The 14595-nt window shown below is 43.3% G+C and overlaps 1 protein-coding gene across 5 annotated transcripts in view; it reads left to right on the top strand.

Annotated features, from left to right (window-relative positions):
* The window catches only part of KLC1 (kinesin light chain 1), a 377498-nt gene that overhangs the window by 175302 nt on the left and 187601 nt on the right, over positions 1–14595 (top strand). For all 5 annotated transcript variants that reach the window (XR_011198745.1, XM_069207275.1, XM_069207276.1 and 2 more), the window contains exon 3: positions 13722–13952. Coding sequence is in view for 4 of the 5 variants with exons in the window: in XM_069207275.1 (XP_069063376.1) it covers positions 13722–13952 (231 nt within the window). In the remaining variant the exon portion in view is untranslated. The remainder of the gene's footprint in view (positions 1–13721; positions 13953–14595) is intronic.

Here is a 14595-nt window from a genome sequence, read left to right as displayed (position 1 = left end):
GGCTCCGAATTGGGCATGGTGAGTCTGGTATCCTGAGCTTCTAAAATTGAGCATCGATCCTCCATTCAGGCTGCCTCTTCTGTTGCAGCAGCAGGGGAGGGTTCTCCACCCGAACCGGTCAACTCTGGGCCTTAATGTGTGGAGAATGAGCAGCGGCAGTTGATGGCTTTTGACCTTCCTCCCGAAGTTATTTTGGCAGCCAGGCGTCCCTCCACTAAAACGGTATATTCTTGCCATTAGAAACTATTTGTATATTGAACGGAAAGGTCTATTGATCCTCTTTCTGCTTCTCTTTCTGATATCCTTCCCTTTATACTATCTCTTACCCAACAGAGTTCTGCTTTGGGTACTCCCAAGGGCTATCTTTCTGCCTTATCGGCATGCGTTCGGCTGCCTGATCAGCCTTCACATTTCAAATCTTCCATTGTACATAGATTCCTCAAAGGGCTTGTACATATGTTTCCCCCTATACCCTTTGTTATGCGCCAATGGGACTTATGTGTGATCCCCTCGAGCCCTCACACAACTGTCTCCTTCGGCTGCTCCCCATCAAGACATCCTTCTTGGTGGCAATAACATCTGCCAGGAGGGAGAGTGGAGATGCAGGCTCTTTCATCCAAGCCTCCGTATCTCACCATATTTTCAGACAGGTGGTTCTCAGAACCCATGCCTCTTTCCTCCCCAAGGTGGTGACCCCATTTCATCTGGGTCAGAACATCACCCTGCCCACCTTCAATGCTCCACCGCATTCCTCTAAAGAAGAGGAGCGACTCCATCGGCTGGACCCAAAAAGAGTTGTCGTTCTACCTTGACTGCACAAAAGAGTTCCTGGTGGATGACCAACTCTTTGTGGGGTACGTGGGAGCAAAGAAGGGTCGGGAAGTGCAGAAACAAACCAGTTCATGCTGGGTCATTCTCTGCATTAAGATATGCTACCTATTGGCCAGGAAGCAGCCTCTAGAGGGCTTTAGGGCTCATTCTGCCAGGGGCAAAGCTGCTTTCACTGTACTAGCTTGGGGCGTACCAGTCCTGGATATCTTTCAAGCAGCAAAGTGGGCGTCCTTGCACACGTTTTCAAAACATTTCTGCCTGGACAATCGGGTCCGAAGGGACAGACACTTTGCCTGTTCAGTCCTACAGGATGTTTTAGTGTAAAGGAGATTCATCCACAGCCCACCACCAGGAGGTTATGGCTTGGTTATCTATTCAAAGGTAAGGAATCTGCAGCTAGCAGTTACTGTCAGATGAACAAGTTACTTATCTTTGGTAATGCATTATCTGGCAGACACTCTATCTAGCTGCAGATTCCTTACGCCCACCCATGCCTCCCTGCTCTGTGGATATGTCTAGTAGGTTTGGGGTTATTCCTTTCAGGGCCCTAATTTTGCACAGACAAACTATTGGTTCTAACCATGACTCTGTGCTTCTGGTGTGGAAGTTCGTGGGTAACAGAAGTGACGTACGTGCACCGGGTTGGTGCCGTTATAGACTGTGGTGTCACAGACTGCTTCAACGATGTCACGCAGAGCTCAATGATGCACACGGATCCGAACTACTCCACCCAACGGCGTGCGCAGGGTATTGCTCAGCAAAAAATTCTGGATTTTAAGCTGACGCCAGGGAATTCAAAGGTAAGGAATCTGCAGCTAGATAGTCTCTACCAGATAATGCGCAACTGAAGGTAACTTGTTAGTTTTGACCATGCAGACTTTATGGCCACTCTCTATTTGTAAGGCACCTACTTTCACCTCCCTATCCACTCAAGGCATTGAAAAGTATTGGCATTTTGACCCACTCTTCTCCCCGGAAAGGGTTACCTTATTTCCTCATTTATACCTTTATCACACTTGTGCTAGAATTTTGTGAGTAACTCAGCCTCTTTTGGGAAGGTTCTACAGGGTGCTGTCAACTGATTGGTTGTGAACTAGTTTTGGTTCTTTTTTACAAAAGGATATGGATAGGCTATTGCAGTGGCTATCAATTGCATTGTACATATTAGTGTATATTGAGCTGCTCTTACAGTGATACCGTGGGACTCCCACTTCGATGTCTGGGAAGATTCAAGCATTTGAATCTATGAAAGATGCCAGTGCTGGAGAATTGTAGTTACAGTTAAGTAACTTGTTTTCATATCTAGTCATTGCTAGGTGGGTTAGCCTCTGAGTTTAGAGTGTGTTTGAAACTCCCCATGTTGCTTCCAGGAAGGTCTGCTGTTTTTAAAATGGTGTCACTTCCCCAGTTCCTATACCAACTACAGAATTATCCATATGTAATTCAGTTTGGTTCCGTCTTCCAAAAACTAAACTTGATGCTCCAGAGTTTTCTTTGGAATTGGGGATTCCCATGCATTGCCCGTATGAAATGCTGTAAGTCCACCGTTGAAGGCGATATTGCAAATCAGAAATAGATTACTATTACAGATCGTCCCAGTTGGTGGCTGTCAACGAGTGGTAGTAGGACCCTCAAAGAGATCCTGCTTATGTTGCAGAAAAGTGAGCACTCCAAGGAGCTATGGTTCACCCTTCTACGAAAGTGGGAGGTACTTGAAGTTCCCATCAGCGACCTGAGTGGTGATTCATAACATGGATATCCTCCCCAAACTGACGAATGTGGGTGGCTTAAGACCCTGATGGGACAAACCCAGTTGTAGGTAGAGGTTATGCTAACACAAGTGGTTGTACTGTAGGGATTTCAGGGGTGGGACACCATTGGGATCTCTGCTTTAAGCAACCTATTGGAGGGCACAACACTTAAATCCGAAAAGACCCTACAAAAGGGATGTTTGGACAAAATATCAAGAAAAAAACATTAAGTGAACAAAACGTTGTGTCAAGAATATCAAGGACAAAATTATTGTTAAGTTTCTATGGGACAAACAAACTCCCCATCTTCATACCTTGGCTATATATATAAATATATATAAATATATATGTTCGATGGCATGTGTAGCTGCAGATACACATGCTGTGCATACGTCTGCCATCTAGTGTTGGGATCGGAGTGTTACAAGTTGTTTTTCTTCGAAGAAGTGTTTTCGAGTCACAGGATCGAATGACTCCTCCGATTCGGCTCTATTGCGCATGGACATCGACTCCATGTTAGATTGTTTTGTTTCCACCATCGGGTTCAGACGTGTTTCCTTTCGCTCCGATAGTTTGAGTCGGAAAAGCTTGAAAACTCTTTATTTCTCATCGGTATTGTTTCGATCGCATTCCACCTTCTATCGACACTTCGGTACCGTCGGATCAAACATCTTTACTCGCCCTTCGGGGCGCCCGCGACCATCTCAGGCCTCGTTGGGCCGACCACGTGGAAGCCTCATGGACCGGACTCCATTCCGATTCTGTCCTCGGTGCCACGCTAAATTCCCTTATACAGACCAACATCTCGTCTGTAATCTCTGCCTTTCCCCAGACCATCGGGAAGAAATTTGTGAGGCCTGCAGATCCTTCTGATCCAAGAAAACACTCTGAGACAGAAGAGCACGGAGACTCGAGATGGCATCTAAAAGCACGAAACGTCCCGACGTATAAGAGGAGGAGATCATGCAGACCGCTGTATCCGTTCGAGGATCCGACTCAGAGCAGGAATCCGAGGAGGACAGACCGGTCACGGCAGCACAGAAAGTGAGTACGCCTTCCCCTGTCCCAGCCAAGCCAAAACATAAGGCCTTGGGGACGCCACTGCCTGAAGGCCATGGCTCGACCCGAAAAAAGACCTTCGGTGACCAACCCACAACTTTGGCACTGAAAATGGCCACTCTGCCGAAGCCATCAGACTCGAGCCAAAGCTCTGTCTCCGAGCTGAGCAAACATCGCTCTTTCGATTCGAAATCTCAAAAATAGTTTTCAGAGCCGAGGCCATCCTCAACTCCTACTTTTTCGATACCGAAAAAAACAGCTTCGGAACCGAAAAAGCCTATTTATACTGAGGAGCATGGACTTTCACAAGTACTCGAAAAAAGCCACAAAGCTACAGAGGAAGACTCACAAATGAAGGCAGTGGATGAAAGGCAAGCCAGGATTCACATCCATAAAGAGACTGGCAGAATTTTAACCGCACCTCCTCCAAAACCAAAGAGGAAATGAGCCTTTCAAGAGGAATTGGACACTACACAGCCTCCAGCTAAAGTGCCAAGAACAAAGTAGAAACCTCCACCGCCTCAATTTTCTCCTCAGCCTCCTCCTCACTCTCCACACTTACATATTTCTCTGCCTACCAGTCCTACACCTATGCAGTCAGCATCACACTCATTTGTTTCGTAGAAGGACAATGTGGATCCATGGGATCTTTATGATCCAGACCCCATTCCAGACAATAACCCAGATTGCTATCCCTCTAAGCCTTCACCACCAGAGGATAGTACAGGCTACACTCAAGTCATAGCTAGGTCGGCATCATATCACAATGTCGCCATGCATACTGAGCCATTAGAGGATGATTTTCTATTTAATACACTCTCCTCTATGCATGCAACATATCAGTCGTTTCCTATGCTCCCTGGCATGCTAAAACATGCTGACCAGATATTCGAGGAGCCAGTAAAAGCAAGAATAATTACTCCTAGAGTGGAGAAAAAAATATAAGCCACCTCCTTCCGATCCTGTATATATTACCCAACAGTTACCTCCAGACTTGGTAGTTGTAAGCGTTGCCAGGAAGAGAGCAAGTTTGCAGTCATCAGGTGATGCACCCCCACCACCCCCACCAGACAAAGCGTAGGAAGTTTGATGCTACAGGGAAAAGGGGGGCATCTCAGGCAGCCAACCAGTGGAGAATAGCCAACTCTCAGGCATTGTTGGCTAGATATGACAGGGCCCACTGGGATGAGATGAAAGATATAATCCAACATCTCCCCAAGGAACAGCAAAAAAGGGCACAATAGATAGCAGAGGAAGGGCAACCCATCACTAATAATCAGATTAGGTCAGCCCTAGACTCTGCAGATACAGCAGCCAGAACCATCAACACTGCTGTAACCATAAGGAGACATGCATGGCTTAGGTCTTCAGGATTCAAGCCTGAAATTATAATTTATCCGCAATGGCTGTTGCATGGAATTGCCACAAACTCCACCAAATATTCCACCAAAACCACACAAGCTGTCCACAGACCATATCACTCTGTTGCAAGAAGAAGCCAAATCTCTATTACACAAACAAGCAATAGAAGCTGTGCCACAAAATCAAATAGGGACAGGAGTTTACTCACTGTATATCCTCATTCCCAAAAAGGACGGGAACTTAAGGCCAATATGAGATCTCAGAACCCTTAATCTTTACACCCTGTAAAAACACTTTCACAAGGTGACACTACAAGATGTTATCCCACTACTTCAACAACACGATTTTATGGCAACATTAGACCTCAAAGATGCATATTTCCACATACCCATCCATCCAGCGCTCAGAAAATATCTCAGGTTTGTCATTCAAGGAAAGCATTATCAGTTCAAAGTGTTACCCTTCGGAATAACAACAGCTCCCAGGGCATTAACAAAATTCCTGGCGGTAGCTGCAGCCTACCTAAGAAGACAACACATTCATGTCTTTCCGTATCTAGACGATTGGCTAATAAAATCAAACAGTCATACACAGTGTCAAAACCATGCGCATTATGTAATACAAACCCTGCACACCCTAAGGTTCTCCATAAACTACCAAAAGTCACAACTACAACCTGCACAAATTCAACAGTATTTAGGGGTGATACTAAATACTCAAAAAGCGCTTGCAAGCCCAAATCTACAAAGAATACAAGCATTTCACAATATATTAGCACAAATACAGACAGGCCAACAGTACACTGTCAAATTTGTGATGAAAAATATTATGTCTTGCACAACAATGGTCATAGGCACAGGGTCAACTTCAAGATCTAGTGTTGATAGACCTCCAAAAATACATGTCCCTTCAGTGGTGGAATTCCACAAATCTAAACAAAGGGTGGCCATTTCAAGACCCTGTGCCTCAGACCATACTTACAACAGATGCATCAATGATTAGCTGGGGAGCTCACCTCAACAATCACAACATTCAAGGACAATGGGAGGCCGAACACAAACAGCTACACATAAATCACTTAGAGTTGTTAGCTGTCTTCCTAGCACTCAAAGCTTTTCAGCCTCTTCTCACTCAGAAGAATATCCTTATCAAAACTGACAACATGACAACCATGTATTACCTAAACAAGCAAGGAGAGACACATTCGTCCCAACTCTCCCTCCTAGCCCCAAAATTTGGAAATAGGCAATCCACAACCAAATTCCCCTGGTAGCACAATACATTCCAGGGATACACAACCGATTGGCAGATGTCCTCAGCAGAAATCATCAACAAACACACGAGTGGGAGGTTCACCCTCAAGTACTTCAAAAATACTTTCAACAATGGGGAACAGCAGACGTAGATATGTTCGCCACCAGCGAAAACGCAAAATGACAAAACTTTGCATCCAGATACCCACATCCCCTATCCAAGGGCAATGCTCTATGGATCAATTGGTCAGGGATATTTGCTTACGCTTTTCCCCCTCTCCCACTCATTCAATGTCTAGTCAACAAACTGCATCAAAACACGCTCAATCTGATACTCATATTGCCAGCGTGGGCACGTCAACTGTGGTACACAACACTATTAGACTTGTCAGTAGTACCACACTCCAAACTTCCAAACAGAGCAGATCTGTTGACACAAAACAAAGGGCAGATCAGGCATCCAAATCCCAACACACTTAGTCTAGCGCTTTGACTCCTGAGGTCATAGAATTTGGGTATCTACAACTACCAACTGAATGTATGGAAGTAATTAAGCAAGCAACAAAACCCACTACCAGGCAGTGCTATGCCAACACATGGAAAAGATTTGTGTATTACTGTCAATCTAAACAAATTGCCCTCTTTCAACATCAATACAAGATATTGTATGCTATTTGCTTCATTTGCAAAAATCAAATTTAGCTTTTTCTTCCATAAAAATACATCTCACTGCAATTTCCGCATATTTGCAAAATATACAGCACAGCTCTTTGTTTAGAGTTCCTGTTATCAAAGCCTTCATGGAGGGGTTAAAACACATCATTCCACCTAGAACACCTCCAGTGCCTTTGTGGAATCTAAACATAGTGCTTACGCAACTTATGGGCCCATCATTTGAACCTATGCACTTATGTCAGATACAATTCTTGACAGGGAAAATCGCATTTCTAGTTGCAATTACATCATTACGAAGAGTTAGTGAAATTCAAGCTTTCACAATAGAAGAACTGTTCATAAAAGTACATAAACAAAAAGTCGTACTATGAACTAAACCTAAGTTTCTTCCTAAAGTAGTAGTACCTTTTCATATCAATCAAACAGTGGAATTACCAGTCTTCTTCCCACAGCCCGATTCTGTGGCAGAGAGAGCCCTGCATACATTAGATATTAAAAGAGCTCTAATGTATTACATAGATAGAACAAAATCATTCAGGAAAACTAAACAGTTATTTGTGGCCTTTCAAAAACGTCATACTGGTAACCCCATTTCAAAACAAGGTTTAGCAAGATGGATAGTAAAATGCATCCAAACATGTTACCTTAAAGCTAAAAGACAACTCTTCGTTGCCCATGCGCAATGTAGCCGAAGAGGAGGAGTCACTCGATCCCATGACTCGAAAAACACTTTTTTTCGAACAAAAACAACTTGTAACACTCCGAGCCCAACACTAGATGGCAGACGTATGCACAGCATGTGAATCTGCAGCGGAACATGCCATGAACAGATGTACACTGGGTAAGTGACATTTACCATATATAATGATAGATATAATGATAGATATATTTTCAAGGTAACTATATGTGAAGTTAAGAATAGTAAATCTTTCCCTACCTATTTACACTTACCTTCTCAATATTTTGGTTCCTCAATATTTTTGAAACCATATTCTGTCCACGCCATATTTTTGTCATTGATATTCTATCTGACATCCACAAATGGAGTTTGCCCTGCAACATAGCCAGCTCAATGGTTATTTACAGATTATACAAGCTGTGACCCCGTACATTTTGAACCTCTTTAACCTCACTTAATTTAACCTGCTACAAGTGAAGTTGCTATTGGGCAAACTGGTCAATGACAAAGTGAAACAAAGTTATCATGCACTGTCACACCACACAATTAATCTGTTTTGTGGTTCTTCACTCCGCTTGCAAGGTGGATGTGGACACCTCCATAGTCAAAAAGTGGGCAGATGCTCGGGGGGCTCTGCGATTATAGCCAGACTTTCCAGATATATTTGATTTACTTACCTAGGACATACCTTTTGCTTGGCAGACTGTGGAGGATTGTTATTATGCAGTCCCCTACTTGCCTTAGATGTTTGTCTCGAGGGAGATTTTCTCCACACAATGTAGAGCTGTCCCATGGTACAATCCTACTGTGACCGGATCCTCTCCTGTCTTGGCTCAGTCTTAGGTTAGAATTTACCATTGCACCCCAAAATGATTCTTTGACACTGTAACCGAGACGTGCATGGAACTCGCCATGCAGTGACACTGCGTTGGTTGGGATTAAAAGTGACACAATGCAGCATAGCTCAACATTGGAAAGACGACAATCCCCACTCCCTTGAAGAGCGGAGGAAAGGGTTAGATCACTGTATGAGCATGGAAAAACCAGTATGCAAGTCTAGAGGCTGCCCCCAAAAGAAACATACAAATATGGGGGAAGTTGGTGGAAAAAAAGAGGTATTCACATCACACTGGGGTTGACTAGAGAAACAACCCTGGACATGGAAGTCCACATATACAAGGGTTAGCTACCTGTAGCCCCAAGCAATCAGATATAGACTAAATCCTGTCTCAATCCGGGGCAATGGAGGTTGATGGGAGGGAGGAAATGGGAACAGATGGTGGAGTTAGGCGTCTTAGTTTGTTTCATGGGATCTCGCCCTAGATATTGTTATGTAATTTTGATATTCTGCTATCTTGCTACTCAAAACCCAGTAAATATTGGTGTTGGGTATTCAGCCCTTGCTGAAAGGGGTAGGAAGTCATCTCTGAGCCTCTCCTCCAGGGTGGTTCAGAACCATTCAGTCTTCATCAATCTGATACTTACGGACACATTTCACCTCTTCCCTATGCATGGTATTTAAGATGCATGGTGGTTTAAGACTGAGCCTTTTATGCCAGCGGCTTACACACGATCAACCAAAATGTTATGGTTGATTGTGTTGAAAGCTGTAGAAAGGTCAAGCAGTACCAAAGCTACTGTTTGTTCAATGTCACTGGCCCCACGCATAGCCTCAAGAACCAAGAGGATAACAGTCTTGGTAGGTACTGTAGGCTTGCCGGAAGCCAGCCTGACTTGGATCAAGAAAATTCATTGGCTGTAAATGGTGGCAGAATTTATGAGCTACTTGGGGTTCCAACACTTAAAAAGGAAACGGTAACAAGGAAATGGGGCAATTAGTTTTTTGAAGGACAGGTGCTCTTCGACTGGCTTTTTCTGTAGTAACCTAGCAATGGCCTCTTTGAGCTAGGTACCATTCCATGAGAGAGGTAATCATTTAAATGGTATAGTAATGGGCCAGCAATTGCCCAGTAAAAACGTTAGAATCCGAGGAGGGCAAGGATCCAAAGAGGAGACAGATATCAGTTTAGACATCAAAGATAAGCAGCCTTTGTCAATCTGAGCGAATCTATGCAAGTTGATAGGATTCCTGACAAAGTCAGATGGTGACAACACTGGCGTCATAGGAATGTTAGGAAACCTATACTTAATTGTGTTTATTTTATCTATGAATTAGCCATTCAGCAAGTCTCTCCTACGTGGGTGCAATCAGCTGGGCTATTCTTTCAGTACCCGAAAATTAATTTTCTCTTTTCACAATTTCTTTCTCTTGGTAGATGTCATGATTTTGTTATTAACGAAGGAAGCTTTGATTTGAATTAATAGAGTTTTGCACTGAGTTATTTCTTACTTAAACCACATCATAGATTCCATGCTGTAATCTTTACGCCAACGGTGCTACAATTGGCGTGGCTTAAGCTTTGCCTCCTTAAGTGCCTGGGGACACAAAGGAACAGATTTTGTCCTTAGCTTGGCTTTTAGCTTTACAGGTGCTGCATGTAAAGTACTGGCAGCAAACAGCCAACAATTAAAATTATCAGCAGCTATGCTTTTTTTAAAGATATGTTTTTATTGTTTTTCAAACATGAGAAAAGATGCAGTATTGTGGTTGTTACAACTTTTCGTACATAGACCTATATGGTAATCATAAGCCGAGAACATTCTTCCAATAATTGAAATACCGGATGCGAAATAATTGTGAGGAATCAACCTACAGGTCTCATATGATATGATAGAATTGTTGAGCAAAATCAGTGATATAACTAGGACGACGGTAAGTTAAAACTCAAACCTGAGTTTGATGGTGTAACTCAGTTTTCATATTAATGGAGCCACCTCAGATATGGCCTCACATTCTATTAAGGAACATTTATGTTTTTGATGGACAATCGCAGCCACCCTTCCGCCTTTCTTACTGCCCTATCTATTAACCTGAAGGACACTGTGGCCATGGGGTAAAGCCACCAGTAAACCTGGGATGGATTTCTCATTAAACCATGTTTCTGAAAGCAGTACAGTATCTGGGTGTTCTGTGTTGATCAGATCAAATATCGCCATAGTGTGTTTGACTAATGAACGAAAATTCAAGTGTATTTCAAACATGTTGTTGGAACTACCAATTGGTGGAGTATTGTCAGAACTAGACATACCAACACGTGGGTGGAGATCAGAAAGAATAAGATTGGTAAATATGTCATTGACTTTCAAGTTACTTAGGATATCCTGACCAATTTGGTAATGGTAAGGTCCTGCAGCTCAGATGAGGTTCATTACAAAAAATGTGCATTGTGGCTGGCCTATTGACTCGGCAGGACCTGGACAGGCGCAGACAGGCTTGCCTTTGGCTTGCACTCTGTGCATCTGCACCACTATCAAGATAAATGGGGCAGAGAGGTGGCAAGAAGAGTGTGCCTTCTAAATGGCACCTCATAGTATGCTGTAGGTGAGGAGAAAAAAATGGCTGACTACTTCATAGCTACTAATTGAGTTCACAACTCCCCAATTTTAGTGCAAAATAAGACAAGAGAATCAGTGCAGTCTTCAACAGGATTCAACAAAATTCGTCAGCCATAAAATTCATCAGTCCTCAAATTCAAAATATGTTAGAAATTATGCCACGGAAGGCCTTTCCATCCGCTACCTTGGCTGGGGTTGAGGGAAGTTTAGCTCACAAAAGTGTACATCTCTCTGTTAATGGAAGGGCTAGATACGCAGACAATGGCTACTGCATTCTGTGCGCAGCATAAGAGTTTTAGGAAAGCAGGAATCACAGCTATAAGAAAACTGAGTAACCAAGAAAACTTTGACTTAAGTAATGATGGTCCAGAATGCTCCTAAATGAAACCAGTGCTGTTGCAATACCTGATAAGCAGGAATTTCACCCTACCCTCCCATTAATCCAAACTCCATCATCGTCTCACTCCAGTCCACAGCTTCTTGAAACTTTGTTTTCAACCACTCAAGAGAAACCAGAGTTCCAATTTGTCACCTCTGTAGAGTTCAGTATCCTCCAGTTAGCTATCCGCTGGTTTCATAAGAGTACATGTTGCCACCTTACAGAGCTCACCCTACAACTCTATGCCAGTGGTAGGTTTCTAAAAAAAAATTCCTGAACAACATTGACACTGTCCATTGCACATGATGTCTCCTGAATCAGTACTCCACCCTGGGCAGCTATGCAAGATTTAATGGCGTTTTGGAGCAATAACACATGACCATGATCCTTTGATCTTTGTTTAGGACGTTTTGTATATAATAAATCTTTACTCACATGCTATCAAGTTGACACACCAGCATATCTCATTTCTGTGGGGAATCATTCCTTACTTTAACGGTTGTATTCTATACATTTAACCATTACATTTCAGACTACTTGACTCCACGTCACAATGGCAAAACGATCACACTAGAAGAGAGCATAAAATCATCGACTGTCTCAGCGCAGAACTTAAAACCACCCTGGCATACTTAAATATGCAAATCAAAAAATAGTATGCAGAACTGCTTAATCCCTCTCTCTTAAAAGCCTTTCCCTTCATACAGCCAGGACCCATTACTCAACCATGGACTGCCATTCCAGCTCCAAATGATAACACTAGACCCAAAAGAGCACGCATTAAGCTATCCATGACCTACATTGAAGCTCTGCTCAAAGAATACCAGAGAGCATTGCAGATACCTCTAGACCCACACTCTACGTCGTACTATGACATAACGATAATGGTGAACAAAAATCAATGAAGAACACACAGGAAAGCTCAGACTGTAACCTTGAGCACCTGATTCCGATTCAGGGCATATGGTCAGTTGATCCCTGACCAGATGCCCCTACCCGAGAAAAAAACTCTTCACTGAAGTGCATGCTGCACAATTACAGATCGGGGGCTAATCATGCCACAGACATATCCAAAGCTATCCTTCATCTTGACATGATATTCCTAAACCGAAACTTGGCTAAACCAATCTTCCAAACCCCTCATGGATCTCGTAGCACCCCCATACTTCACCATCAAACGCCTAGATCGTCAACAGAAGTATGGCAGAGAGTTGGCTATAATTTTCAGAAAATCCCTGCACATTACGCCTTTCCCTGTGGATAAATTGTCCTATTGAGAATATATGGGAGTCAGAATCCTCGCCACAGTCTGATCACTAGCAAAACTGCATCTCCTACACCATAAACCTGGTAACAACCTGCTGTTCCTAGAGCAACAAATGGACCATTCACAGTACAATCCCAGGCTCACCAGAATGGCATATTTTTTGAGAACTTTAACCTCCATTGGAATGATGAGAATGACTTACAGGTCTCTACCCTGAAAAATCTCATTGAAAGCAGGCATAGGTCCAACCACACACAAAAAAGTCACACTTGATTTAATCATAGTGAAAGAAGAAACGACACTCGTTAACTATGTTACTCCCACTGGCTGGTCTGACCCGCATTACATCATACTTCTTATCTCCTCTGGTATACAGTAACCAGTGAGCATGGCAGAGTAGACTCTGGGCACAAACTGAGGCCCAGTGTTGCTGAACTCAAAAAGTTAAAACGTTAGTTGAAGAGCAGGGTGATAAAATCACAGTCCTCATTTGCGGTTTTCACCATTTCCGTTTTGAAGCAGCCAGAACACTGCTTAGTTTATAAAGATGGAAGTGCGTGCAGAGGCCCAGAGATTTTCAGCGGCCATCACTTTCGAATACCAGAGTTGACGAAAAACAAGGCTGCATAGTCTTGCGCAGTTTTTGTTCCACCATCCTGCACTTTGTCTCTCACTTTTGCATGCTCATATCAGCCATGCTTTCTCACGTTGTCACTGTTTTGATCACTTTATCTACTTTCATCTTTCTTGCTTTTCCACCATTGTTTTTCTGTTGATTTGTGTGGAAGTGTGATGATGAAAAATGCATTCTGACTCGCAAAAGGCATTGCAGGTGCCCACTAAGAGCACAGATAAATTACTGAACCTGTTTTAGTAGTCCTGCTCACCTAGAACATCTGATGTCCTGTGGCTGGCCATTCCCCAGTCCGATTAATCATCGAGTACATGTATTCGCTGAGCCCGCAGGCCGTCCTCTCCTCTAACTGCAGCGTGTTTTGGGTATTTGCAGGTGATGATGGCGCTGTCCAATCACTTAAATGCAGTGGAGTCTGAGAAGCAGAAACTGCGAGCACAGGTTCGCCGGCTGTGCCAAGAAAATCAATGGTTAAGGGACGAACTGGCTAATACTCAGCAGAAACTGCAGAGGAGTGAGCAGTCGGTGGCTCAGCTGGAGGAAGAAAAGAAGCATCTAGAATTCATGAATCAGCTAAAAAAATACGATGACGATATTTCTCCATCGGTAAGCAGCTTTTTAAAATAATTATTCTCGAACCAACCGTTTCTTGTTTAATCTTTTAAACATTTGTGCCATCCCTGTGGTAGGGTAGCATCTGATTCCTCTGGAAATATGTGTTTTATGAGCAGGTAGGAGGTTCGGTGATGTGTTCCTCAGTAAGACCGGTACAAGTAGCAAGAACAAAACGTGGCACATTACCCAGGCCTACAAGACTGCTTTATTTTGTGCCTGTCTATGCCAAAGCCAGGCTGCTTGCAAGCAGTTTTCATACCCTTCTTACTAATCGTCATACAACACCAGCACAGCACAGCATGCAGCATGCACACTCTAGCTAATTACTAATTGCACATAACACCCAACTATACCCTCAGTCACCAGTGCTGTCTTACTTGTAGCTTGGTGGCACATGACTGACTGTGGCATTAACCTCACCTTCTGTTCCAGAGAACATACTTGTCAGATTCTGGGCTCCATGTTTCTAGATCTCTCAGAACTGACATTGGGCGTATTCAGGTTCCCTTCTTCGTTCCAATATTTGACCTCTACAGTTCAATGTAGTTCTAAATGCATTATGGAAAATATCTGTGACTACCTGTAAGTAAACTGAAGAAAGAAGACAATGGAGTAACAGATTATTAAAACTTTC

The sequence above is a fragment of the Pleurodeles waltl genome, chromosome 9 (genome assembly GCF_031143425.1).
Source record: "Pleurodeles waltl isolate 20211129_DDA chromosome 9, aPleWal1.hap1.20221129, whole genome shotgun sequence".
Taxonomy (NCBI): domain Eukaryota; kingdom Metazoa; phylum Chordata; class Amphibia; order Caudata; family Salamandridae; genus Pleurodeles; species Pleurodeles waltl.
Note: the sequence above shows the minus strand (reverse complement) of the source record. Positions and strands in the feature narration are given on the sequence as shown.